The 27,540-nt window shown below is 55.0% G+C and overlaps 1 protein-coding gene across 15 annotated transcripts in view; it reads right to left on the reverse strand.

The window, feature by feature from the left end:
- Positions 1-27,540, reverse strand: part of KCNAB2 (potassium voltage-gated channel subfamily A regulatory beta subunit 2) — a 111,778-nt gene that overhangs the window by 37,025 nt on the left and 47,213 nt on the right. For 10 of the 15 annotated variants that reach the window (XM_054662148.2, XM_054662144.2, XM_063787104.1 and 7 more), the window contains 2 exons: positions 24,201-24,329; positions 22,974-23,015 (listed from right to left, as the gene is read on the reverse strand). In XM_054662148.2, the coding sequence (XP_054518123.1) occupies positions 22,974-23,015; positions 24,201-24,277 (119 nt within the window). In that variant the 5' untranslated portion in view covers positions 24,278-24,329. The remainder of the gene's footprint in view (positions 1-22,973; positions 23,016-24,200; positions 24,330-27,540) is intronic. The other 5 variants (XM_054662154.2, XM_054662146.2, XM_063787111.1 and 2 more) reach the window with 1 other exon arrangement.

Genomic DNA, 27,540 nt, shown 5'->3' on the forward strand with positions numbered 1-27,540 from the left:
GCTCTGCCCTCTGACCCCAAGTGTCCCCCTCACACCCTGCAGGTGGACCCTGGTCAGAGCTGCCTTCTGGGCCCCCTCTTGTCCTGCCAGGAGGTACTAAGGGCACTGGAAGGTGGTGGGGTGATGGGGGATAGGCAACCCTATGCACAGCCCACCCTCCTTGAGGCTAGACTCCAGGATTCAAAGGCCACAGCCCTGGCCTCCCGGGAGCTCATGGGCTGCTGAAGAGGCACAGATGGCAACCATTCCACCTTTGGCCCCTACCTAGGGCTCAGGTTAAGTCTTTTGCCCCTTACCCTTCTCCCTACTTGGAGGCTCTTTATAGCAGCAAATCTTAGCATCCCTACTTCCCCTAAATGTGCAAAGCCAGGGCCAAGATGGAATTTGCTTAGACTATCTCACAGAATTTTTCAACAGCCCCCTTCCCTATTTATAAGAAGGATCACATTGATTTGTTCAAAGAGCCTCTGGGTGCCTACTGTGTATCACAAGGCACCTGCTCTCATGGCGCTCACCGTCTAGGACAGGGCTGTTCAACATCTGATCATGTCAGGGGAACTTATTACAAAGGCAGGGTCCTGGGCGTCCCCCTGACCTACGGAATCAGTGGCTCTGAGGCCCAGCCCAGAAGGCGGTGTTCAGCCCGGAAGGCGGCGTTTCTACCAAGAGCTTCAAGTGGTGCTACGCATGCTGGCCTAGTGACACGCAGAAATCCTCTACCTCTTCCTTACACATTCTCTGCACTCTGGCAAACCGTCGGATCCCACAAAGGCTGGCACCATCGGATCCCACAACGGCTGGCATCTTACTCTTCCCCAGGGGTGTTCTTACCCCAGTGGTGCATGTTAAGCAGCACAGAGTTCAGGGAGACTCACGAGACTTTCAGTCACCATGTGTAAAATGTCATCGGCCTCACCACATGACCAGGCAATCCCCCTGCTAGCTATGTCCTCAAAGAACTGAAAACATACGCCCACACAAAAACTTCAACACAAATGTCCACAGCAGCCTTATTCACAATAGCCCCAAACTGGAAACAACCCAAACACCCATCAACCGACAAATGGAGAAACAGGATGTAGCCCTCTCCAGACAATGAAGTGTTATTCAGCCATAAAAAGAAGGAAGTGTCCAGTGTGGTGGCTCATGCCTGTAATCCCAGCACTGTGGGAGGCTGAGGTGGGTGGATCACCTGAGGTCAGGAATTTGAGACCAGCCTGGCTAACATGGTGAAACCCCATTTCTACTAAAAATACAAAAAATTAGCTGGGTGTGGTGGCACACACCTGTAATGCCAGCTACTCGGGAGGCTGAGGCAGGAGAATTGCTTGAACTCGGGAGGTGGAGGTTGCAGTGAGCTGAGATTATGCCACTGCACTCCAGCCTGGGTGACAGGGCAAGACTCTGTCTCAAAAAAAAAAAAAAAAAAAAATTTACTGGCACAGGCACGGATGAACCTTGAAAACATGATGCTAAGTTAAACACGGTCATGAAAGAACACGTATGATTCCATTCATATGAAATATCCACGGTGGCTCACACTTGTAATCCCAGAACTTTGGGAGGCTGAGGCGGGTGGATCGTGAGGTCAGGAGTTTGAGACCAGCCTGGCCAACATGGCGAAACCCCGTCTCTATTAAAAATAAAAATAAAAAATTAGCCAGGTGTGGTGGTGGGCACCTGTAATCCCAGCTACTCGGGAGGCTGAGGCAGGAGAATCGCTTGCACCTGGAGGCTGCAGTAAGCCGAGGTTGCGCTACTGCACTCTAGCCTGGGCGACAGTGAGATTCCGTCTCAAAAAAAAAAAAAAAATCCAAATAGGCGAATCCGTAGAGACAGAAAGCTTGGTGGTTGCAGGGGGTGGGAATGGGGAGTGAGAGTTGAAGGGTATGGGGCTTCTTTCTGGGGTTGATGAACATATCCTAAAATTGTGGCAATGTTTGCACAGCTCTGAATACATGAAAACTGCTGAATTGCACTTAATTCCATATAATTGCATTAAATGAATTGTATGGCACATGAATTATATTTCAATAAAGCTGTTCCCATCTCCCCAAAAAAGTCACCTGCCTGAAAACCCTCTGGGCTTCTATTCCTGCTGTTCCCTGTGGAAGTGCCTTTCCTGTTTCTCTGCCTTTGAACTCGGAGTCACTTGTGACATCAGCTCAGACAGTGTGTGTGCACTATGAAGCTAGGCCCCCAGCACAAGTAACCCCTCCCTTCTCCGAGCGCCACTGACCATGTTCTTCCCAGGGACACCAGGGGGTGGGGAGCAGTTTGCATGTGGTCATCTTGGTGTCTCCACCGTCCAGCACCATGTCACGTGCCCAAAAGCCTTCAATAAATATTGGATCAATGGACCCAGGAAAGACTAACTTATGTTCCTTATGATATGATACTAAGGGACACAAACAGCTGCTAGACAAATGCCCACTTACTGGGGGAATGGCGTTTCCTAGCTCACATTGTGTTCTTTTTTGAGAACCCAAGGTAGAAATTTTAGAGACACTGGACTTTTTTTTTTTGGACTTCTTTTTTTTTTTCTTGTTGCCCAGGCTGGAGAGCAATGGTGCAATATTGGCTCACTGCAACCTCCACCTCCTGGGTTCAAGTGATTCTCCTACCTCAGCCTCCCGAGTAGCTGGGATTACAGGCATGTGCCACCGCGCTCGGCTAATTTTTTGTATTTTTAGTAGAGACAGAGTTTCTCCATGTTGGTCAGGCTGGTCTTGAACTCCCGACCTCAGGTGATCCGCTTGGGCTTCTAAAATGCTGGGATTACAGGCGTGAGCCACCGCGCTTGGCTGACACTGGACTTCTAAGCAATCAGTGGGTTTATTCTTTGCTGGAAAGTCTGTATAAAACACACAGCCCTCACCAGTCACTGCCTGGTCATCTAGTGGGTGAATTTGGTATTTTATTTTTACCACTGACTTATTTTACTAACCTACCCTTATTTTCCATTTTCCCCATATTTGCTATTATTTATTTTAAAAATTTCATGGTAGCAGATTAATTTAACAATGTCACCTACAATCCTTTTTGGAATAAGGTGGGGTGGAAAGTAATTTTAAAAAGAATTCAATATAATTTTTGCATTATGCACATTATATTCCGTTATAATCTGTGAAAATTGGTGGCAGAGATGATTACTCTGTATCAGTGGGTGTTACCTGGGAGGGGTTTTGTTCCCCAGGGAACACTGGGCAGCATAGGGAGGCATTTTTGGTTGTCCCAACTGGGCAGGAGGTGCTACTGGCAGTAGGCAGAGGCCACGGATGCTGCCCCATGACAGAGAATTGTCCAGCCCAAGTGTCAATGGTGCCAGGGTTGAGGAGGCCTGCTCTGTTACCAGCCAGAATCTGGGATGGTGTCTCCCTGATCACATCGTCCAGACAAGGGAAGCCTGGAACATTCATGTGTGGGGACACGCCCGGCCCGGTGCTGGGGTTACAGGCGTGAGCCCCCGCCCGGCCCGGTGCTGGGGTTACAGGCGTGAGCCCCCGCCCGGCCCGGTGCTGGGGTTACAGGCGTGAGCCCCCGCCCGGCCCGGTGCTGGTAGGCTTTGGTCAGAGGCATGGAGCGTGGCTGGTTGACTTCAACCTACAACCCATTTCTGGTTCTTTTTCTGTCTCTCCGGTACCTGCTGTTGATAAGATGAAGCAGCTAGCTCTTGCTGTGATTCACTGGAGGGCAGCCACCCCCATTAAAAGCTCTGCTCTGTGTCCCTGGAGTGCACCACAGACAGCATCCCTGCTGTAGCGGAGGCTTCTGGCTCAGTGCCTGGGGTCCACTCCTCCCCCTTGGGCCTGGAGAGGCTGGAAAGCTGGGGCCGGCCAGCTCCTCCCCCACAATGGCAACAGGCTCGCAGTGGAAGGGGGCGGATGCCCTCTCATGCACAGAACGAGGCCCGTGAAGGGCTCAAGGCCTGGAGAAGGTTTTAGATATGGCTTTTTTTTTTTTTTTTTTTTTTTTTTGAGACGGAGTCTTGCTCTGTTGCCAGGCTGGAGTGCAGTGGTGCGACCTTGGCTCACTGCAACCTCCACCTCCTGGGTTCAAGCAATTCTCCTGCCTCAGCCACCTGAGTAGCTGAGACTACAGGCATGTGCCACCATGCCCAGCTAATTTTTGTATTTTTAGTAGAGACGGGGTTTCAGCATGTTGGCTAGGATGGTCTTGATCTCTTGACCTTGTGATCCGCCACCTGCCTTGGCCTCCCAAAGTAATGGGATTGCAGGCGTGAGCCACCGCGCTTGGCCTGACATGGCTTTTAAAAGCACAGCCTCCAGCAGCTCCTCCGAGAGTGAGACTGAGGGTCTGCATCCTGCAGAGACCGCCTTGTCCGTGCTGAACGGAGTGTGGTTTACACCCTAAGGTGGCTTCTTGCCCAAGGAAGGGCAGAGGATGTTGAACAGTTGAGGGGCTGCCCCAAAGGAGCAGTTTCTAAGAACAAAGGGAGGCAGGGCCGGTGGCCTTCCTGGAGGAGGAGTCCACCAGGAGAGTAAGAGCTGAAGACCCCATAGGGGCTAAGTGCTGTGAGTGTGGCTTCCTCCAGCTGGGGCATGAAGCAAGGGTCCCTGGGAAAGGCCTGAGCCACCCGTGTTCAAGGCCAAGTCGGCCAGCAGGAGAGCGTGTCAGCAGTGCCCAGGAGTATGGCAGGGCTCCAGGGAGAAGGTGGGCTTCATGTGGAATTCCAGGAGTGTCCTTCTCCTGAGAGCAGGGGCAGGAGGGCAGATGGCGGGAGCCTGTGAGGCAGCAGCAGGTTCTGTGTCTGGAGTAGGGTGACTCGCTGGCCTTGCCAGAGGGCGCATCAGATGGTGGGAGACTTGACACGGAGGGACAGTGGGAGGCCGAGGGAAGGAGGAGGCCACAGGACCGATGACAGGACATGTGAGCCTTGCCCAGAGCGCACATCCCACTGGCGGGCCCATTCTGTGGTTGGGCTGAGTGGACTGTGCTTGAAGCTGCAGGTGATGCTAGGACAAGGCCTCCTGCAGGCCATGTGTGTGCTTCCCGGGAACCGGCTTTGCACGGTCTGCAAAGCCAGTTCCTCCTCCTTCCTCTTGCTCATCAGGACCTCATGGCCCCACTCACTTCCAACTCTAGGAGCCCAGAAAGGGGAAAGAGGCCCGCGGCTGTGAGATGGCCGGCTCTGCTCTGAGTTGCTGCTGTTTCCCATGCAACTGTCCAGCCCCAAGCGAGCACCTCTCTTTCCCTTCCTCCTTCTGTCCTCAGAAGCACCCTTTGAGACGTAACAAGACCAACAACAATGATCACGGCGCCAGCACATGGGTGGTGCTCCCTCTCCTTGCTTGTCCGAAGAGCCTCTAGGGGCAGATGCCCCAAACCTCCAGGAAGGGGCCTGGGGATCTGTAGTGTAACAGGTGTGGCTGGGCACAGTGGCTCACGCCTATAATCTCAGCACTTTGGGAGGCCAAGGTGGGTGGATCACTTGAGCCCAGGGGTTCCCAGCTAGCCTGGGGAACCTAGTGAGACTCATCTCTACAAAAAGTACAAAAATTAGCCAGGTGTGGTGGTGCGCGCCTGTGGTCCCAGCTACTAGGGAGGCTGAGGCCGGAGGATTACTTGAGCCCAGGAGGTTGAGGCTGCAGTGAGCTATGATTGCACCACTGCACTCCAGCCTGGGCGATAGAGCAAGGCGCTGTCTCAACACAAAAAACAACAAAAAACAGGAAAAACAGGTATGGCCCGTGATTCCTGTGGCCAGGTCAGCTCCAGAAACACCTAGCACATCATGAGTCAGTTACAAGGCAACCACCCAATGCAGGAGTCTGGGTCTCTGCCTTTCCTCCCACCTCTCCTGCAACAGCCCTGTGGGGGAGGGAAGGGCTGTTCTGTCCCTTTAGGGAAGCTGGGGCTGGAGAGGCTGGGGCTACAGACAGATGCCGTTTCCAGGCCTGGGATGACCATGACCACCAAGGCTCCAATGCGGTGCCCGCTGCCAGCAGAAGCCCTCCCAGCCCCGACCCAGGCCCCACACAGCTGCCAGCCGTGGTCCTGGGCAGGCCCTCAAGGAGAGCACTGGGCCTGCCAGCTGGCTTTCTCCCAGCCCCTGCGTCTGGCCCGGCAGCTCTTCCGGAATGACTGGCTGCTCGCCTCCCTCCCTCCTCCTGCCCCTTCCTGATGCCTCCTCCCCTTGTCTGCGTGGCACTGAACTACATCTCTAAGTGTGACTAGGTGCACGAGTGAGACCCCAAGATGGATAGACAGGGGACAGTCCAGGTGCCTGGACAGCGACTGCTGTGTGGGAAGGTCCCTTTTCCAGGGACGGGAAGGGCCTGCATTTCTCTCCCACAACGAGCCAAGCCTGGAGCTTTGAGTTATGTCGCCTGGAGCTTATTTAGTCCTCAGGACAATTCTGATGTAGTGACCCTGGTCTCCACTTTCCAGGTAAGGAAATCGAGTCATGGAGAGGCCAGGGGACTTGTCTGAGGTCACACAGGTAGCTGGTGGGAGCCCGGGTTCCTCCCAGGACACTCAGGGATGTCCCCGCAGGCTCAAGGTGTTGAGTCAATCCTTGGGGCCTGTGGCAGGTCGAAATGTGTCCCCAAAAGACAGTTGAGATCCTAATTCCTGATACCTGCGAGTGTGACTTTATTTGGAAACAAGGTCTTTGCAAATGTAATCAAGTTAAGATGCGATGGTCCTGGATTAGGGTCAGCCTTCAATCCAGTGACTGGGTTTTTGTTTTTTGCTTTTTGTTTTTGAGGCAGGGTCTTGTTCTGTCACCCAGGCTGGAGTGCCAGTGGTGCGATCTCGGCTCACTGCAGACTCTGCCTCCTGGGCTCAGTGATCCTCACTTCAGCCTCATGAATAGCTGGGATCATAGGCACTTGCCACCATGCCTGGCCATTTTTTGCATTTTTTGTAGAGACAGAGTTTTGCCACATTGCTCAGGCTGGTCTTGAACCCCTGGACTCAAGTGATCCACTTGCCTCAGCCTCCCAAGATGCTGGGATTATAAGCATGAGCCACTGTGCCTGGCCATGACTGGTGTTCTTATAAGGAGAGAGAGATTTGGAGACAGAGGCCCACAGAGAGAAAATGGCCATGGGACGGCAGAGGCAGAGGTTGGAGCAATGTGGCCACAAGCGGAGGAATGCCCAGGCCTGCTGGCACCACCAGAAACTGGGGGAGGCAAAAAGGACCCTCCCTGGGGCCTTCGGAGGAAGTGTGGCCCGGCTGCACCTGGCCGTTGGACTTTCACCTCCCAGAACTGGGAAAGAAAAAGCTTCTGTTGTAAACCACCCAGCTTGTTACAGCAGCCTCAGGAAAGTAAAACAGGATCTTTCCCAAGACGGACCCTGTTCCTTGGGGACCCCTCTTTCCCAGGATGCACTTGGCCTTGTAGACAGGTTAACTTGCCATCCCCCCTGGTCTCTGCTGTTTTTCTCCTTCCCCTCCTCCTGCCCTCAGTGCCCTCCTTCCCGCCTGTCCTTTAAGACACACCTGGATTCCCAGCTCTTCCCAGCTGGAAGTGATGGCCTATGGTTAACTGAGCAACTACAGTCTGCTCAATGAACCTGGCAACCAACCAAGTACTTCCTGGTGAACCTGAGCTTGTGGTAAGAGCCTGGGATCTAGAGTCAGAAAGCACAGGAAATCAGGACTCCTGCCCTGCCAGGAGTTCATGACCAAGGGTCAGTGCCCAAGGACTGCAGAGGCTCCCTGCCATCCACATCTGGACTGCAGAGAGAGCCTCAGACCAGCTTCCAGTCAGTCCTGTCTTCCCACCATCTAGGACGCAGCCCGAACGAGACATGTGCTTTGGAAAGTAGATTAAGACCAAGACCCCGCAGCGCCTTCCAACCTAAACTCACAGAGGCTGGGGGTGTTCTGGGTGCCAGGGACAGACAAAGCTCTGATCTCAAAGCAGTGCAGATGGGCAAAGAGCAAGGCAACCGAGATGGAGGAGGGGTGAGGAAGACACTCACTCAGGAGAGGGGCTTCTGATGACTTCATAGGTGCTTGTTTAGAGTGGGTGCTTGGGACAGTCTCTTTGGGGACCAAGCTTAGATGTGACAATGGGAAGGAACCAGGCCACGTCTGGGGAGGCAGCCTCCAGGAAGAGGGAACAGAAAGTGCGATGACCCTGTGGATGGAATGAGTTCCCCTTTGGGGATACAGAAGGAAGGGGTGGCGTCCAGGGCCTCCTGAGCGGGAGGGAGAGGGGTCCGAGTTGAAACCAAGGAGGCAGGCTAGGGCCACATAGAGACTTGCGGGGAGTTTGGGTTCACTCCCAGCACCATGGGGAGCAGAGGAAAACACAGCTGAACTGAGGGCTGGTGTCCAGTCAGCACAGTGTGGGCCCGGCCACAGCTTCTGGCCTGCCATTCTGAGGCCACATCTCTGAACCCTACCGTCCACAGGGGAGGGGAAGTGTGTGCTAGGCCAGCTGCCCTCACCCTGCTCCCTCACGCTTACAGAAGGGCTGTGTGGATTTAAAAATTCACCTTAAAATTCTTTTTAACAGCAAGAATTGAGGACAGTTTAAACAATGGGGAAGTGTAGGCCGGGTGCAGTGGCTCACGCCTGTAATCCCAGCACTTTGGGAGGCCGAGGTGAGTGGGTCACTTGAGGTCAGGAGTTTGAGATCAGCCTGGCCAACATGGTGAAACCCTGTTTCTACTAAAAATACAAAAAATAGCCGGGCATGGTGGCTCGCACCTGTAGTCCCAGCTACTCGGGAGGCTGAGGCAGGAGAATTGCTTGAACCCGGGAGGCAGAGGTTGCAGTGAGCTGAGATTGCACCACTGCACTCCAGCCTGGGTGACAGAGCGAGACTCTGTCTCAAAAAAAACTGGGGAAGTGTAACAGGAATGCTGCCGGCCACCTCCATCAGCTGCAGCTCAGTTCAGCTGATGAAATGCCCAGGCCAGGGCACAGCTGGTTTCTTGCAGCACCGGGCAGTGCCTATCCCCAGGCATCATCTTTTCTATATTCATATTTAAGACCAAGTTTAATGGTGACCCAGCCCAGTCGCTGACGGAGAAGAGGTAACCACAGAATAAATTTATCTGGGATCTTTAATAACTGGTGGTCTGAATCACGGAGCATCCCACCCACCCCCTGTCAGCCCTGGTGCAGCAAAATGAAATTCACCAGATAGAGTGAGGCCACCACCCTCCCCGCCCCACCTTCACCCCGACCTGGGTGTAACAACAAACTTTGGCCCATCAACTGCTAAAGGGACTTTGTTGGTGGGGTGAGATGGCTCATGCCTGTAATCCCAGCACTTTGGGATGCCAAGGTGGGCAGATCACCTGAGGTCAGGAGTTTGAGACCAGCGTGGTCAACATGACAAAACTCTGTCTCTACCAAAAATACAAAAATTAGTCAGGCATGGTGGTGCATCCCTGTAGTCCCAGCTACTTGGGAGGCTGAGGCAGGAGAATCGCTTGAACCTGGGAGGCAGAGGTTGCAGTGAGCCACAGCGAAACTCCAACTCAAAAAAAAAAAAAAAAAAAAAAAGAGCGTTTGTCTTCTGGTCTCCACTCCCTGAGAAGCGAGATCCCCAAGGGTGTTTCAGCCCCACAGTGGGACCTGCAGTGTCTCCGAGGCTGCTCAGGCATTTTCCTTGGGGCTTCAGGCAAATAAAAGATATGTTCTCTCCACCTGTGTTAGTTCCCTGTGGCTGCCATTACAAAGATCCCCAAATTAGAGGGCTTACAACAACAGGAATGTCTTCTATCCCACTTCTGGAGTCTGAAGTCCAGGTGTGGGCAGTGTTCCCTCCAAACACCCTCATGAGGTGTCCTTTCCTGCCCCTTCCAGCATCTCGTGGCTCCTGTTGGGGCAGGAGACCAGGGTCTGGAGGCAGGGAACTGAAGGCCAATTCCCGCTGATTTCCTATAACTAAGTCAAAAGGAAAACCCCAACTTTCCACGCCCAAGTAACAAAAGAACCAGAGGCTACTCTCTTTGCATGGCGCCCCCTTTTCTGTGCGGCAGACGAAAAATGGAAAATACCTCTGATTTGTCCCCTCCCGCAACCAATCAGGCTGGCTGTGGGCCAAGTCTTCATTTGCATAGAAGTGTAACTTTGTAACTTCATTTCAGCCTCTAATTGGTCACTTTCTGCAACCAATCAGAATGATCACAGGCCACTACTTCATTTACATAAGATGTACACCAGGTAACCAATGGGAAACCTCTAGAAGGTATTTAAACCCCAGAAAATTCTGTATCCAGGTTCTTGAGCCGCTTGCCCACTCCCATCCTGTGGAGTGTACTTTTGTTCCATCTTGGCTCACTGCAACCTCCGCCTCCCAGGTTCAAGTGATTCTCCTGCCTCAGCCTCCTGAATAGCTGGGACTACAGGTGCCCGCCACCACGACTGGTTAATTTTTGTATTTTTAGTAGAGACAGGCTTTTGCCATGTTGCCCAGGCTGCTCTCGAACTCCTGGCCTCATGTAACCCACCCGTCTTGGCCTCCCAAACTGTTGGGATTACGGGCGTGAGCCACCTCACCCGGCTGCTTTTGTTGCTTCATTCTTTCCTTGCTTTGTATGTGCGTTTTGTCCAATTCTTTGTTCAAGATGCCAGGAACCTGGCTGCACACCCTCCACTGGTAACACCGAGACTCCTCGGAGTTCCTTGGGTTGTGGGCCCGTCACTCCACTCTCTATCACCACATGGCCTTCTTATAAGGACACCAGTCATAGGAATTAGGGTCCATTCTAGTCTTGTATGGCTCCATTGCCCCATCTTAACGTTATCTGCAATGACCCTATTTCCAAATAATGTCACATTCTTCTTCTTCTTCTTTTATTTTTTTAAGACAGGGTCTCACTCTGCCGCCCAGGCTGGAGTGCAGTGGCACAAACAGGGCTTACTGCAGCGTTGAAGTCCTGGGTTCAAGTGATCCTCCTGCATCAGCCGCCTGTGTAGCTGGGACCACAGGCATGTGTCACCATGCCTGGCTAATTTTTTGATTGTTTTTAGAGATGGGGTTTCGCCATGTTACCCAGGCTGCCTCCTAAAGTGCTGAGACTACAGGCATGAGCCACCACACCCAGCCTAATGTCATATTCTGAGGTTTAGGATGAATGTGAATTTTGGGGGGTCTTGATTTAACCCACTAAACTCTCCTCCATCACAAATCCTGTCCACATAGGAGAGAGCTGAGGTTTCCCTGAGTTTGGAGGATGGGGTCTGGCCCCTCCTGCATCATCGCCTCGTGTCCTCCACCTTCCTCCCTCCAGCCTAGCCGCCTGGGCCTTCTCTTCGCTCCTCCAGCTGAGAGAGGCATCCATTCCAGACCCCTCTCCTCTTGGGCTGGAATGTTCTCCACATCTTCAGATGATCCCTCTCTCAGAGGGTTCCCCCTCGGCCTCCCTGGTCTTTCTTCATTGCATTGTCCTGCTTTGCTGCCTCGGCCAGTGGCCGCTGTTGGAACTTGTCTCCGTGCAAGCTCGCTGCTTCTCTGCCCCCCACACCCCCAGGCCGTGGCTGCCGTGAGGTTGGGGACCTGGTTGCTCTTGTTCATGCAGCAGCTCCAGGATCTAGCTCAGCGCCTGGTGCCAAGCAGACTCTCAATAAACATTTACTGAATAAACAAAAGGAATCAATGACCAGCCCCTCATGAATGCCCAGTGTCTCCTTCTTGAGAAATTTCCAGCAGAACAAGGAGGTCAGCTGTGGCCAAACTAGCAGACCCTTTGTCCTTCCTTTACAGCTGGATTTAGGATACAAAGCCTGAAAAACACTGCCATCTAATGGACTCACAGGAGAAGTGTTTTGTTTCTAAATTACAACCACATATTCAAACAATGGGCTGAAGGACCAAACACGCCGTCCACAGGAGAAAACGTTAAAGGAGCGGTCCTGGCCTGCACTCCACTCTGCACAGAGCACGCAGATGATCCCTAGGGTCTGTCTCAGACGGAAGCCAGATATTTAGTGTTGCCAGATAAAACACAGGACGCCCAGTTAAATTTGAAGTTCAGATAAACAATGAGGAACTTTTTAGTATAAGTATGTCCCAAATATTGCATGGAACATATTTATGCTAAAAAGTTACGCGTTTATCTGAACTTCAAATTTAACTGGCAACTCTACAAGGACTGGGTGGGGAGGGTCCTCTTTGGCTGACTGGCTCTCACAAGGGCATGTTCCTGAGAGGCACAGAAGATAAAGCTGTCAATTTGCAATTGAGAGGGATTTACACCAGCCAGAGAACGGTGGCTAGCAGAGCGCTGTCCGAGGTGCTGAATTCAAAGACAAGAGCACTAAAAAGAATGTCCTTTGGAGGTTCCAAGAAAATTCAGACCTACGTGCCTATCATTAAGAGCAGGGGTCTCCAACACCCAGAAACACATTTTTCCCCATGGAGAAACACACCCACACATTTTTACCCCATGGAGAATTTACTAAACTTTTTTTTTTTTTTTTTTTTTTGCGCAATGGAGTCTCGCTCTGTCACCCAGCCTGGAGTGCAGTGGTGCGATCACGGCTCACTGCAGCATCAGACTCTTTGGGCTCAGGTAATCCTCCCACCTCAGCCTCCCAAGTAGCTGGGACTACAGGTGCATGGCACCATGCCTACCTAATTTCTTTGTATTTTGGGGTAGAGATGGGGTTTTGCCATGTTGCCTAGGCTGGTCTCAGACTTCTGGGCTCAAGCAATCCACCCACCTCGGCCTCCCAAAGTGCTGGTATTACAGGCATGAGCCACCGTGCCTGGCCTCATTTTCTTCCTTTATACATTTTTGTTGTTGTTGTTGTTGAGACAGTGTCTCACTCTTGTCGCCCAGGCTGGAGTACAGTGGTATGATCTCAGATCACTGCAATCTCTGCCTCCTGAGTTCAAGCAATTCTTCTGCCTCAGCCTCCTGAGTAGTTGGGACTACAGGTGCGCCCCACTATGCCTGGCTATTTTTTGTATTTTTAGTAGGTGGTGTTTCACCAGGTTGGCCAGGCTGGTCTCGAGCTCCTGATCTCAGGTGATCCACCCGCCTCTGCCTCCCCAAGTGCTGGGATTACAGGTGTGAACCACCATGCCCAGCCCTTTTATACATATTTATATGGCTGAAATCAGACTTCCCACCCCACCATCCCCCTGCCCGGCCCTTACCGATACTTCATGCCTGTGCGCTGGGCGGTGCAGCCGTCCAGGGAAAGGCCGTGCATGCGGAGGAAGCTCTCCATGTTCCTGGCCTGGGCAGCCGCCCGCACCTCCCGCAGCCGCTGCAGTTCCAGCGTGTCCGTCTGGCGGACGGGGTGCAGGGCCCATTCAGAGTGGCACCTGCTGCTCACGCTCCGCAGACTCTCGCTGTACGTCATGGACAGCATGGTGCCGCCTGGCCTGGGAGCCGCCACTGTCCAGACGGTGATGAGTTAGACAGTGTGCCAATGCCCCACGTGCCCCAGGCTGGATGGCTGGCCCTGGGGCAGGGGGCAGCTGCAGCGAAACATCCTTTAACTAGTGCCACCACCAGGTCTTGGTGTCTAGGAGTGGGACCCGGCCCCTGGATGTAAACACCTCTTGGCATGAGATTCTCAGTCCGCAAAGCAGTGCTTGCCAGGAACTCTGGCTAAGCTGCCCTTTTCTGTCCCCTGCATCTGTGAGACAAGCACAGGCAAAGCTGCATTCCAGGCAGGACAGCTGCACCCCAAGTGTCCAAATGAAAACGGGAGCACAGAGAGCATGCAGAGCCTGAGCCCCCCAAATGCTGAAGACCAGGGTTGCTGTTCCGTCGTGACTGCGGTACCATGTCATGGTGGTCTCTTGAGGTGGTTCCCAGGGTAAAACTGGGTCAAAAGCTGTCCCTGGGAAAGCAGCGCAGGGCACACCTGTTGCTGAAGTAAACTCTCCTGTAATTATGCCAGGGAGGCACCTCACCCCCGCATGCCAGGTGGCCCCAACCTGGGAAGGTCCTATTTGCTCCTAGCCTTGTAAAGGGAAATGCTATCTATACAACACATTCCCTGCTTGTTGAACGCATCATTGCACCGCAGAGATCTTTGGGCTTCATGATTTTTGCAAAAGAAAAACCGAGCAGAATGCGTTTAAGCAGGTTGTGGAGGAGAGTGGCCTGGGGAAATAGGCTTAGTTGGGACAGGGGAGTTTCAAAGTTTCTATGTGAAGAACCATTGAAAAATAGCTGAAATGATGAATGCACATTCTTGGAAACTAAAAGCAATGTAAATGTCCATCAGTAGGGAAACTGGTTACCTAAGTGACAGTCCATCCACATAGTGGGAATTTGTGCTGCTGTCAAGAATGAGGCGTCTCAACATAGTGAGTGAGTGAGCCCTGAGAGACAGTGGACAATTAAAAGGCCAAGGGAGAAAGCGTGTGTCCAGAACGCAACCACTGGTGTTAATTCATGTGCACAACAGTGAGTGGACCAGTGAGGGCAGCCTCGGGGCTGAGTCCTCACCCTGCAGAGTCTGTGACAGCGCAATGAGGACATGGAGGCAGGCTCAACACAAAGGAGGTCCCCAGTCCAGTGACCCTCACCCCACCTGACTGCAGCCTCGGCCATGGCCCAGGTGGCCTGCACTGCAGCTCTGCATCATCACCAGAGAGAGAAGGTGCAGAGGGGAAGTCACCATTTCAGCTGGGTCAGCTGCACAGTGGGATCCTGGAACCTGGCCTGGGAGCTGGAAAGGAACCAGCACTGTCCCCACCTTCTGCCCCAAGAGAGGAAAAGTTCGATTATCCCTGGGAAGGAGCTGGGAGGGCTATCCTGGGAGCTGAGGCAGCTATAGAGGCTTTAGCACGGTCCTTGAAGGGGGTTGAGATGTCCTGGAGTTGCCCCAGGCTGGGCCTTTCCTGGGGGTGAGCTCCAGGGGCCAAAGGAAGGACCCACAAGGGGCAGGAGTTTGTGATGAGCCCCATGTGCTGGGGTCCTTCCAGAATGGGTGACCAGCCTGCTGACCTTTCACTGCTCTGCCTATACGTGCACCCAGAGAGGGGGGCCACCTCCAGGAGCCCCACAGCTGCCTCTTTCATGGGGGTTTCCCTGCAAGTATTCGTCTGTATCTTATTTGCAGGGACCTTCATTCATGTCTGCCCTGTTGTGCCCAGCATGAGGCCTAGCTCAGAGCAGAGCCTACAAATGCCTGTTGCATGAACATGCAATTGAGGTAGGGAAGGTGGGCTCAGAGAAGAGCTAAAGAGAGACCAGCAGGCAAGGAGCCCCCGAGGAGCTCCTACAGGGAGCTGGGTAGCAGTGTCCACACAGGCCTTGGCCCCACCACCCTGGTCAGGGCTGGATGGCCCCCTCCCTAAAGGCGAGCAACCAGTCGTCCTTGGGGAGCCTGCTGTGCTGTCTGCACCTCTGCACCTCTGTCTGATGGGCATGGCTGCTGGGGGTGGGGGGGCTGCGTTTCCCATCCTACCCTCTGTCCCACACAAACCACACCATGTGCCTCTTTCCTGCTGTGATCTGTCTCCATGGCGCTCGCCATCATCCACCTTGCAGATTCCTTTCTAGCTGTCCTGTGTGCTGAATTCACTCCCCTGAAGGTTGAGTCCAGGAGGGCAGGGACCCTTCTGCCTCCTGCCACTGCCACTGCCACCTGCTCAGTGCCCATGGGAGTGCCCCTCGTGTACAGAGGAGGGGCTCAGATACTTGTAGAACAGCAACCAAGGCCCAGGCTCCAAAAGGCCAACCAGGGCTATACCTGGGCATTTCCTGGCAGTGCCAGGCAGCTGTTGGTGGGGGCGGGGCTGGCTTCCTGCCTCAGGCCCAGTGGCTCTTTGCAGGTCGCCCTCTCTTGCTGGGGGGTTCCCATGCCAGGAGTTGCATTCACCACTGCTCATTTCTATGCTGGGAGGGGTAGTGGCTGCTGGACCTCTGGACGCTAAAGCAGGCGGGTACCCTGGCATGGAAAGCCATCTGCCTTCCAGGAGAATCGCTCTGGAGGGCAGAGAGGCCCGGACTCCAGGAGAGGTTCACCTTAGGAAATGAGGCCCTTGGCACCCACAGACAGCAGCACCAGCTTCCCTTCCCTGCCTACTGGCCGGCCACTCCCTTCCCTCCATGCGCGTGGCAGGCAGCTGCTTCTGAGGTGGCCATGTGGCCAGCTGCCAGTCCGGTGTGGGGCAAATGGGGGCCCACCCTCACTTCCCTGAGGTCTGTGTTTAGAAAGAAGGCCAGCTGGGCAGGCTGCAGCCCCAGGGCTCTTTCTGAAAGGCAGGACCAGCCTCAGACACGCAAGTTCCCTGCCTGGCCCGACCAGGCTGAGATCAATAGCCATTAGCTTTCAAGACATTACTCACAAAAAGCAATCCGGGTCTGGTTTGGCTCTAGAAATACAGCCAAGGCCCCGGGGCGGGAGGACGGGGTGGCTGAGTGCCCAGCTTCTGGACAGGGGCAGCTCTGCTTGTCACCTGCTCATGGTGTGACCCAGGCAGGCACCTTGACCGCTCCCGGCCTCAGCCTCCACATCTGTGAGGTAGGCTGGGCAGAGGCCTGTTGTACCAGGCTGCTGTGGGCTGCATGAGATGAGGCTTTGGACAACTGGGTGGGAGTTGGTGACGCAGCCGGAAGACAGTCTGTTGGGGGGCGTGGGATAAGACACCAATTATGATAAATGCTGTGGAAAGAAAAATCCACCACCAGGGGCCAGCAGGCAGGGCGGGAAGGAACTTGTGACCACAGGTTTGAGTGAGAGGAGTGAGCCACACAGACACCAAATCTCCCTAGAAAATGCTTAAGGGAAGAGAACACAGATGTGAATAATCGCCCCCTTCACAACAAGATGGTGGAGGGCCGAGTCTGGGGATGTGGGTGGGAGAGGGGAGAGAGGGCAGGACAGAATGGGTTTTGTGGCCAGGATTTAGAGGGCGTCCCTCTCTGTGGGGGCCCGCTTGCAATCTTTCCTTAGAGCTCATGTCGCAGCCCTGGGAGCAGACCTGCAGGTGGGGGCCCTGCGGCACGGAGGGAGCCCAGAGCCTCTTGCTACGAGCTTGTCCCCATGGTGCCAGGGCAGGGCTTGGGCCAGGGAGCTTGCGGGCACAGAAGTGGCAGCCTTTGGCATGCGGTGGGGGGGTGAGGAGCAGGGCTGGTGCCATGAGGAGCCCACGGCCGCTGGACTCCCCTGAAGGTTGGGTCCAGGAGGGCAAGGACCCTTCTGCCTGCTGCCACTGCCCCCTGACCAGTGCCCACGGGAGTGTGCCGTGCACAGAGGAGGGGCTCAGATATTTGTAGAACAGTAACCAAGGCCCAGGCTCCAAAAGGCCAACCAGGGCTATACCTGGGCATTTCCTGGCAGTGCCAGGCAGCTGTTGGTGGGGGCGGGGCTGGCTTCCTACCTCAGACCCAGCAGCTCTTTGCAGGTCGCCCTCTCTTGTGTGGGGGGGACTCCCATGCCAGGACTCTGTACAGCGGGGGCTCCCTGTGGTCCTGAAGGGTCATGACTCTGGGAGGGCTGCCCCGGGGGAAGAAGGATAGGTACAGGCAGAAGGCAAAGAGGCTCTGCCCGTTACCAGCGGTGCCTGGGGACAGAGGACACCTCTGGACTCCCTCACACTGGGGCTCTATTCTGGGCTTTTGCCGAGGCTCTAGCAGCGTCAGGTCCTTGGACGAAGGGCCCCCCGGTAAGACACTGCAGGGAGGAGAGAGTGGCCCCACTGCCGGGCTCCTGCCTCAGGGTCCCCACTTCTCCTGTGCTCAAGAGCACAGTGACCCCTGACTTCCAATTCAAAATATCCCAAATCCCAGCCGCTTTCCAGAGTGAGGGTCTCTGAGCCCTGACACTCCCTCACCACCCTGGTACCAAGAAAAACGAGCCCCTCCTCAATAGCCATTGCTAATTACGTGGAACCCACAGGTTCTTTCCTGGGCTGGGCCTGCCTCGTGCAAATCTATTCCTGTAGATCAGGGGCCCAGGGGAATTCACGTGAATTAACACCGTGACATGGAAAAATGCAAGGAAGATGTTAACCTCATTAAGTCAGTAGGAATCACTACCTCCCCGCAGACTCCTCTACCTGGAATTTCTGAATTGTTCTGTTTACTGAAAGCCAACAAAGCATACATCCTGCGATTGAGAAGGAACCCTGAGCATCTCTTCTGAATGGTGACACCTGTCCAGAGAGCAGAGAGCCCAGCCAGAGTTCTCCAAAGCGGAAATGGAAGGGGAGCTGCTACCATTCCGGGGTGCGGCTCTACAAGGCACGGCATTGCTTCAGTGCAAACACAGAATGATTTTCGCTCAAGGACAATCAGCAAACTGAGGCCCAAACAAGCAGCCCCTGGCTCCCTCAGCACGTGCTTCCTGCACAGACATTTCAGACAAGACCAAACCTCCCTGACAGCGCTCTGGGCAAAACCGGAAAATGCTGAATCTTAATCAATGGTGAACACAGCGAGGTACGAGCTAGACGCCCGTGTCTCCGGCAGATGGGAAAACAGTCAGCCTTGGGCAGGTCTGGGCTGTGAGCAGACTCAAGCGAGAGGTGCTGCCCGGCTGAAACCTGCCGCCCACCACCCCATCCATCACGGTCATTCCAAGTTTACCTCAGGCTGGCTCTTTTTTAAGGTCTTCTGCTTTGCAAAAACACGGAGGGTCTAATTCCGGATCAGACAAAACCACCCCAAAATATGGTCTCCTCTGTTATTTTCATTCCCGCGGATGCGTGCCCCCAAGCGGCATCTCCCCTAGGAAGGTAGCGGCTGAAGGGAGGACTCACCTGCCTTCGTGGGGGCGTCTGCTCGTTAAAAAAGCCACAGTCTGGTTTATTAGGGATCACCAGACACTCTAAGGATCTGGCACAGCGGCTTTTTCATTAGGGAGTGTCACTGCAGGACGTCAGAAGCAATTGGTGAATGAGATGAGTCCCACCAGAGTCGAGTTTTGAGGCAGCGAGTCCATTAGTTCTATTAGGGCGTTTTCATCTCAGTGAAAGAGGCTGAATTATTCACGAGTGCCTCTTCCCCTAAAAGCTCGGGAAGTGCAGTTCCGTGCTGCAACCTGGCAAGGCCGACTCCCGGTGCGTGGGGTTGGGGTGCAGCCCAAGGTGAGGGGGAGGTCCTGCCCGTCCCTCAGGCCTACCCTTGCTGCCTCCACCATCCCCGCGTGCCAGAAACACAAACCTTTGGACCCACAGGTCGAAAGGGGCAGGCCTTGCTCTTTGGTATCTGAGTGCGGGACACAGAGCCTGTGGCTTCCGCATACCACTCAACTCTGAACTGTGTCTGCAGCAGGGGAGCTGGGGGCCCCGTCGTATGGGGCCACCACCCACAGCCAAGGGGGTCTGGAGAGGCCTCTGCTCAGCACACGCGCATGCTCCTCCTGTCCTCTGGGGATACACCCGAGATGGGTATATCTGATACTACTAGTAGCTATAAATGGCAGGAAGGCCCCAGAACCTGCTATTTGGACTCCACACTGCCACTCGCTCCAGGCAGGGACACAGGAGCCCTTCTCCACGGCACATGTCCTGACCTGGGGTTTGGGAAATGCTTTGAGACTAGGCCAAACAAGGCTGAGCTCTGGGATGAGGCTAAGTGCTGAGCCCCAACCCCAGGATCATGACCCCCAGGGTCACTGCGTGTCACAGGATGCCAGCAAAGTCCCAGCGTGACATCATCTTCTGGCTGAGAACGCGCGCCAGTGAATGTGGGATTTTGAATGGAGGCGGAACCGTCCCCCCATGATGAATGAGCAAACAGTGGTAGCTGCCATGGGGGAAGGTGGGGGACAGGAAATCAGTGCCCCAGTCGCAGTGTGGAAGGTAAATGAAGTGGGAGGCTGGGAGAGCACGTAGAGTCTGGAGGTGCCTGGCTGCGGGTGACTAGCTGCGAAGGCCTTGGCAATTGAAATGGTTTGTCCCCAAAGGCCCAAGCCCACTCTGTCAGTTCCCCACATGTCGCCCTGGTCGGGGGGGCCTGCGCCTCACTACTGGGTGGTAGCTGCAGCCTAACATGCTCCGAATGAGGCCCTCTCCTTCCCTGGGTCCACTGCTCCTCTCTGTCCCTTTCCGTCTCAGCACCTGCCCATCAGTGGCCAAGCCCTGTGGACGTGGCTTCTGACGTCCTTTTTTCAGGCCCTGCACCCCTTCATTCTCTCTCTGTGCAGTCCCTGGAGCTCAGCCGTCCTGCACCTTTCCTGGGCACTGTCTGGTCTCCTTGCATTAGCCTCCCTCTTCCCTGTCTTACTCCCTGCTACCAGGCTTCCTTCCTAGAGCAGATCTGTGACCCCTGCCCTGCTCAAACACCATAGATGGCTCCCCAGTGCCCTCTGAGTGCATCTGCGCCCCGTCGCTAGGCATTCGAGGCCCCCCACAAACATCCACCTCTACAGCCAGCCTCTCTTTATTCTCCATCATGTCCCTGATGGCCCAGGCTGGGTAACTGTCACTTCCTGTTCTCTGTGCACACCTCTGAGCTGCGGCTCAGGCTGTTGTATCTACTGGAATATGCTTCCCAGCCTCTGCGTTGAATCCTGCCCAGCCTTCAAGGCCCAGATCCAAGCCCCTGCTGCCTTCTCCATGAAGTCTTCTTGGCTCTCAGCTGGCTGTGGCCCCTCCTTCCTTGGACCCCAAATGCTCTTTGGGCTTCTCCTGTGACGTGCTCTGCCTTCTGGAGATCATCAGGGCTATTTGAGACCTGGGGTACATGGAAGTATTGCTCCCAATCCTTCACCCCTCTCTGTACCCATGCCCTTTGCCATGTGACTTTATAGCTCCTCCCACTGGTGGGGGCAATATATTTCCAGCCCCTTGACTGTGGGCTGGTTCCTGAGACTTACTTTGGCCAAAAGCACGTGAGCAGAGGTGACAGCGCTCTGACCCCAACCATAGGCCGTAAGAGACCCTGCATGTTTCTGCTTTTCCTCTGGTACTTTTGCCATGGGAAGGACATGCCTGGGATAGGCCCCAGTTAAGCATGGGAAGATGGAGGACACGGGGATCCAACTTGCAGCTTGGAGACAAACCCAGCCAAGCCAGCTTAGACGAGCTGCCTGGTCAACCCGCAGACACGGGAGCAAGGAAGAGATGCTGATTGCTGCGTGGCACTGAGTTTTGGAGCTGTTTGTTATGCAGCATTTGGTGGACAGCTGATTGGCACAGTGTCCTATGCCGATTCCTTGCCTGGGAGCTGCATGGGGGCAGGGCACATGTCTTGAACGCCTCTGCCCTGTGAGAGGGCCAGGCCTAAGTAACTGAAAGAACCATCCAACAGCCATGTTTAGTGGTATGCTCGGTGTGATGAGGGTGCCCTACTAGGAGTGGCCCCCAGCCTGTTAACAAACAAAGACCCTAGCCCTTAGAGGTCATCTCCAGAGCCCCCACAAGAGACACCCAAGTGACCCCCTGGAGATCCAACGGGTAGGATGGCCAGAGCCTGTGGGCACCAGAATTGGGGCTGAGAGCCTAGAGGGTAAGCTTCAGAGCTTCCCTTGGGGCCAGGAAGGCCACCTGGAAATGAAGGTTCTTAAGCACAGGGATCCCGGGGGGAGGGGACAACATGTTGAGCCTGTGGGGTTTTGAGGGCCTTGAGTGGGCTGGAAGGCTCTCACTTGGTCACTGGATAATTGGCCCCTCCTAGGGGCAGGCCCTTGGAGCTGGATGGTCTGTACCTGTGGGCAGGCCTTTTGAGCTGGCAGGTCTGCACCTGGGATTTTCCTGCCTGCTCATCAGACCTCACCCCTTCCCTTCTGAGGACTGAGGCTGCTCCCGGCTCTCTGAGGATGCAGTTCAGGTACATGTTTTGTTTCACTGATGAAATCCCCTGGGATGAGCGGCATATGTTTGTTAGGATATGTTATACCATGTGTACATACATCACAATACAAACATTTCATCCAGGGAAAGCATTTGCAAGCCGGAGTTCAGATTTAACTATCTTAAGCAAAATCTTATCTACCAAAATTTCAGTAGGATCTAAGAGTTGGCCATGTCTTCAGAGCTCCCTGTAAGGAGCAGGACCTCCGAGGAGGCACTGAAGGTGTGGCACAGATCACTCTGAGCATCTAGGTCCATGGTCCCCATCAGAGGTGCTATGGCTGGCAAAGGGGGGGGGGCGGGGAGTGGGGGCGTGGGGAGAGAAAAGCTACATGGAAATACATTGCCACCTCCACGACCACTGCCTGGCACATTGGCAACGATCCCCAAAGCACTGTCACCAGATGTCCGGGTCCGAATAGAGAGACCTCCCAGCCTGACCGCCAAGATGCAGCAATGCATACCAGGGACCTGCTGCCAGAAGCCGTGCCAATTCCCCAAACAGTCCCAAGGCATGGGGAGGCTGCTGCCCATGGGCTCCAGGCAGCCCTGACATTTTACTTCCTAGGGTTGGAGGCTGCACCAAGAACATGCATCCCCTGCCTTACAGGTGAGGGAGAGGCAGCCCAGAGGGAGGAACGGGTCTTCCCAAGAGCACCCTGCAGGGCCCTAAGCCTGGCATCTTGATGCCACATTCTGCTGGGGCATAGTCTCTCGCCAGGTGCCCGGTTTGTTAATTCACCAACAGAAAAACATATCAGAAAGATGTCACTGATCCACGTCATATCAGTACTGCACACCCCCAAGCAGGCATTAACCTTCAATGAGCCTGAGGAGCTCTGTGAGTTCCAGATCAGCTCAAACCCACAGGCAAAGGGGGAACGGATGGGCTCGCCACGTCCTGTACTCTGATAACGGAAGCAGGGCAAGCTGGCGACCACAGGAAGACATCTCCCTCACTGCCTGATGAGTGAAGCTTTAACAGTAGATTTGGCTGAGCGCTTGGCAGTCATCAAAAGCCCATTTGCTCAAATCAAAGCAAACTTCTGGCAGACCAACACATACAATTAACCTGACTTCACATTTTCCATCAGGACATTGCACAGCATCCTGTGGGTAGGCACAGAGGGTGATGAGCAGAGCCTGGGGGTCTCGGGGGCTTTGGCTTCAGAGAATACACCAGCACACCCTGCTCGGCAAGGGTGCAGTCCTCCCACCCGCTCCCTGGCCTTCGGCTCGCTGGGTTTTAGGGAGAATGAAGACTCATTACCTGTAAAACTGGAGCTGTCTTTTGGGACTCCCATACCGAGTACTTCGGACAGCAATGGAGAAAACAGAAAAAGGAGAAAGGGAGAGAAGAGAGAGAGTCCACAGTTGGCATCAACCCCAGCAGGTGCAGGTCAGAAAGAACCACCAATGTCCCATGCCCCCGGGCCCCCACCAGTCGCCTGCTCAGGGCAGTCTCTGAGGATGCGCAGCCGGTGCCAAGTGCTCTGCAGCAGCGCCACCCGGTGGCCACGGGGCAGAGACCCGGAGCCAGTTTCCTGGACACCAAGGGCTCCTTCCATGCCAGGCCCTGTTTTCCGTGGTGAACCTCCAAGTGAGGGTTGGTTTGGATTGAACGTGCTTCAGGACTTGCTTTGCAATATGCTTGTGGGCAATGGCTGAAAACCCTCCAACCCAGACGTGCAGAGCACCCGCGTGCTGGCAAACCCGCACCTGCCCGCCTGGCTCTTCTTAGGACAGACACTGCCTTTCCCTGTGGCTGTCACAGACACGGGCTCTGGCTTAGGCCCCAGTGATTATCCGGAAAGGTCTGGCTTCCCAAGACTGATGGGCTGCTGGGGTACTGCCTGTGCCTGCATCTTTCATGGGTTCTATGCTCTGTCCCCAGAGGCTCAGCTCTCACTGAACGCCCTCCGCAGCTGTCGCTGATGTTCAGCGCTGTTTATGGTGCAGACAGAAACACCCAGGGCTGCAAGCGGAAGTGAGTTCCACAAGGAGGGGGTCAGGATGCCCCAGGAGCATTTGGCCGCCCCCACTCCCTCCAGTGTTGGGAAACCGGCAGACGTGGTTCCCCAAGGGCCTGCAAGGTCGTCATCCTCGCTCAGGAGAAACTGGCAGGGCCACAGGGGCTGCGATGTATAAAGTGGGAGGAACAGGATGCCGGGGTTGGCCGTGCACTCACTGTCCGGCCGCTCTGTTAACCTCAAACGAGATATTTCGGAAGGGTCAGGGACAAGAAAGGAGTCTACTCTGGCTCAAACGCCCTGGAAAAGTTTTGGTTTTTCTTTCCCACTTGGGTTTTTAAAGCCCCTGCTCCTTTCTTGGAGAAAACGCTCACCAGCGTGCACCTCGAAACCCCGTGGAAGGCAGAAGCCTGTGGGCCCTGCTTGGGCCCTTCGACCTCCAGAGGGGAGGACGGTGGCCTTGGGAACCCGTCCTCGAAGCAGGACTGACCCTGGGAGGGGGCCTGGGTGAGGGGGAAGGGGGTCACCTGTAGATCATCCCGGGGGAGCCCGTCTGCCGCAGCGAGAGCCGAGCCGGGGAGCCCGTCGTTGATTCTGGATACATGGAGCCAGCCTCACTTATCCAGACTTGCTCGGTTTTTTACAGTGGGAAAATTCTGGAAGAAAAGCAAAATAAGGGAGGGGAAGAGGGTGGTGGTTAAAAAAGATCAACCAGGTTTGGCCGGGAGACTCTGGGATCACAAAGGCTGAGGAGGCTGTCTGGGTTCAGGGCATCGGGGAGCCCCTCAGCAGAGAGACAGACAGACAGACGACAGACAGACACACGGCAGGCAGGCAGGTCCACGGGCTCAGGAGGGGCTGGAGAGCAGGTGACAACTGTGAGAAGGGTTTCCACACTCCATCACTCCACACTCCCACCCTATATGTCGTGGAGGTCCTTCCACACCACCCCAACTGTTGTTCTGAAACCGTAGGTGTAGTTTCTGCTGCCCACATGGTGCAGAAGAGACCGCCCAGGGGGCATCTGTGTACTTTCTGAGCTCCTGACTACACTGCTGTCCCCCAGGGTCATCGCTGACACTGTCCCTTGCCCTGACTCCAGCCCAGTGCAGCTTCCTGGTGCTGCCATTGAGCTCCTAAGTCAGGCAGCTTCTCAGATGCCACTGATGTCCCCAGCTCCTGGGATTCCTGCCCTTGGGCAGTCCCTGTCCTGGAGTGTGGGCTGCACCTAGCAAGTTGCTTCTAACCAGCAGAACATGGCAAAGGTAATGGCAAGACTGTCACTTCTGTCTTGCTAGAGACTGTCCTTCCTGGCTCTGATGAAGCAAGCTGTGGTGTTGGAGAGGCCCCTGGGGCAGGAACTGAGGGCAGCCTCGGGCCGACAGCTGGCGAGAAGCTGAGCCCTCAGCCCAACAGCCCAAAGAAAGGAGTCCTTCAAACGAACGAGGGAGCCTGGAAGTGGATCCTTTCCTACCAGAGGTTTCCAAGGTGAGCCCAGTCCCGGCAAGCACCTCGACTGCAGCTCAGGGGTCCCAAAACAGCAGACCCAGCCCTGCTCTGCCCCAATGCCTGACCCACAAGAACCAGGAGATCTCACTCTGGGCAGTTGGAAGCTGCAGGGTTTGTGATGAGCTGTTACAGCAGCATTGATAATGAGTATGGCTGCCAATATCCAGCCGTCCACCCACATCTCTGGCTGCCACCCTTGGGCTGAGCCACTGCTGTCTTTCACCTGAACCCCTGCCCCTCCCAGTGGCTCCCCCCACCGCCTCCTGAACCCTCTCAGCTCTGCACGCCTTCCTCCACGTGGCTGGCTGCTGGTTGGGGGCTTCTATTTCCAAAGTGAATCTGGTCCCATGCTCTTTCCTCCCACTCCTAGGCACTGCCCCCCCAGGTCCCTATGCTCTGCCGCCTGGCCCTCGACCCAGGCCCCCGCCTTCCCAGCACGCTGAGCTCACACTGTCTGCGGACGCTTGCGCTTGCGGCTCCTCTCCTACTGGCTGCGCCCTTGCTGCAGTGCTTCTCAGCGCCACGAGCCCCGACTGTGGGGCTCAGGGGTCCCTGCTGCTCCCCGGCCGACACCACGCCCTTGCTGCAGTGCTTCTCAGCGCCACGAGCCCCGACTGTGGGGCTCAGGGGTCCCTGCTGCTCCCCGGCCGACACCACGCCCTTGCTGCAGTGCTTCTCAGCGCCATGATTGTGGGGCTCAAGGGTCCCTGCTGCTCCCCGGCCGACACCACGCCCTTGCTGCAGTGCTTCTCAGCGCCACGAGCCCCGACTGTGGGGCTCAGGGGTCCCTGCTGCTCCCCGGCTGACACCACGCCCTTGCTGCCTGCACACGGGTCTGTGGTGCCCCAGTTCCCTCTCTGGGGGGGGTGTGTTCCAGGAGGGCAGTGGTTCTGTGGGTCTCACTCGCTGCTGCACCCCCGTGCCTGGAACAGGGCTTGGCTTCTGGAAGGACAAATGACCCCTGATCCAAAATCACGTGGTCCCACACCCACGGGCAAAGGGATGGTCTGGGCTCAAAACAGCCCCGCCCATCCACAGCAACCCATGAAGTTGTTGGGAAACCTGACACTTAGCCAAGTGGCTGATTGGCTTTGTTTTTCCCACTCTTTTTCCTCAGAACAGTGACCTCCTGTCACCAGGAAGCCGGCTTCCTCGGAAGAAATCAAAGTAAGGGAGGGGATTCCCAAACAACCTCTGTCCCTGGGGTCGAGGCAGCGCAGGTCTAGGTCCCCCTAATAACGGAGGTCTCCTCTGAGTGAGCGATGTGAGCACATGTGTAGACCTGCTGGTAAAATGGGACCAGCCTGGAATACCAGCACTTCGGGAGGCCGAGGCAGGAGGATTGCTTGAGCACAGGAGTTTGAGACCAGCCTGGGCAACACAGAGACATTTGTTTTGTAGAGACCCAGTCTCTACAAAAAAATTAAAAAATAAAAAAATTAGCTGGGCGTGGTGATGCATGTCTGTAATCCCAGCTACTCGGGAGGCTGAGGTGGGAGGATTGCTTGAGCCTGGGAGATTGAGGCTGCAGAGTGCCATGATCGTGTCACTGCACTCCAGCCTGGGTGATGGAGCAAGATCCTGTTTCAAGTAAACCAAAATGAAAACCAAAAACAAGGACAGAAGATGCAGAGAAGATCCAGCACTATGCTAACCTCAGAGGAAGTGGTGGGGCTTGGTGACGATCCCCTGGAGTTTTATTCTTAAAGACCCTCATTTGGGCCAGGCATGGTGGATCACACCTGTAATCCCAGAACTTTGGGAGGCTGAGGTGGGTGGATCACGAGGTCAGGAGATCGAGACCATCCTGGCTAACACAGTGAAACCCCGTCTCTACTAAAAAATACAAAAAAAATTAGCTGGGTGTGATGGCGGGCGCCTGTAGTCCCAGCTACTTGGGAGGGTGAGGCAGGAGAATGGCGTGAACCCGGGAGACAGAGCTTGCAGTGAGCCGAGTTCGCGCCACTGCACTCCAGCCTGGGTGACAGAGCGAGACCTCGCCTCAAAAAAAAAAAAAAAAAAAAAAATACCCTCATTCAGGTCAGGCACGATGGATCATGCCTGTAATCCCAGAACTTTGGGAGGCCAAGGCTGGTTACCTGGCTTTGGGGTGATGGAATCCCTGCAGCACTGGGGGGCTGGAGGGGCCTCAAAGGCAGCCTCTCTTTGAGCCCATTAGCAGCTCACGCATTTTGCTCTTAGATGACTCAGAGGCAGGAAATCAAATCATCTCACTAAAGTCGTTAAAAAACTGTCGTTAAACTCCTAAAGATGCTGTGCTTTCGATCGGAGGACAGTGCATTTCTTCTTGCATGGAACACTGGCTGAGCCCTGCTGCTGTGGGAGGCTCCCCTACAA

This window comes from Pan troglodytes, chromosome 1 (genome assembly GCF_028858775.2).
Source record: "Pan troglodytes isolate AG18354 chromosome 1, NHGRI_mPanTro3-v2.0_pri, whole genome shotgun sequence".
NCBI lineage: Eukaryota > Metazoa > Chordata > Mammalia > Primates > Hominidae > Pan > Pan troglodytes.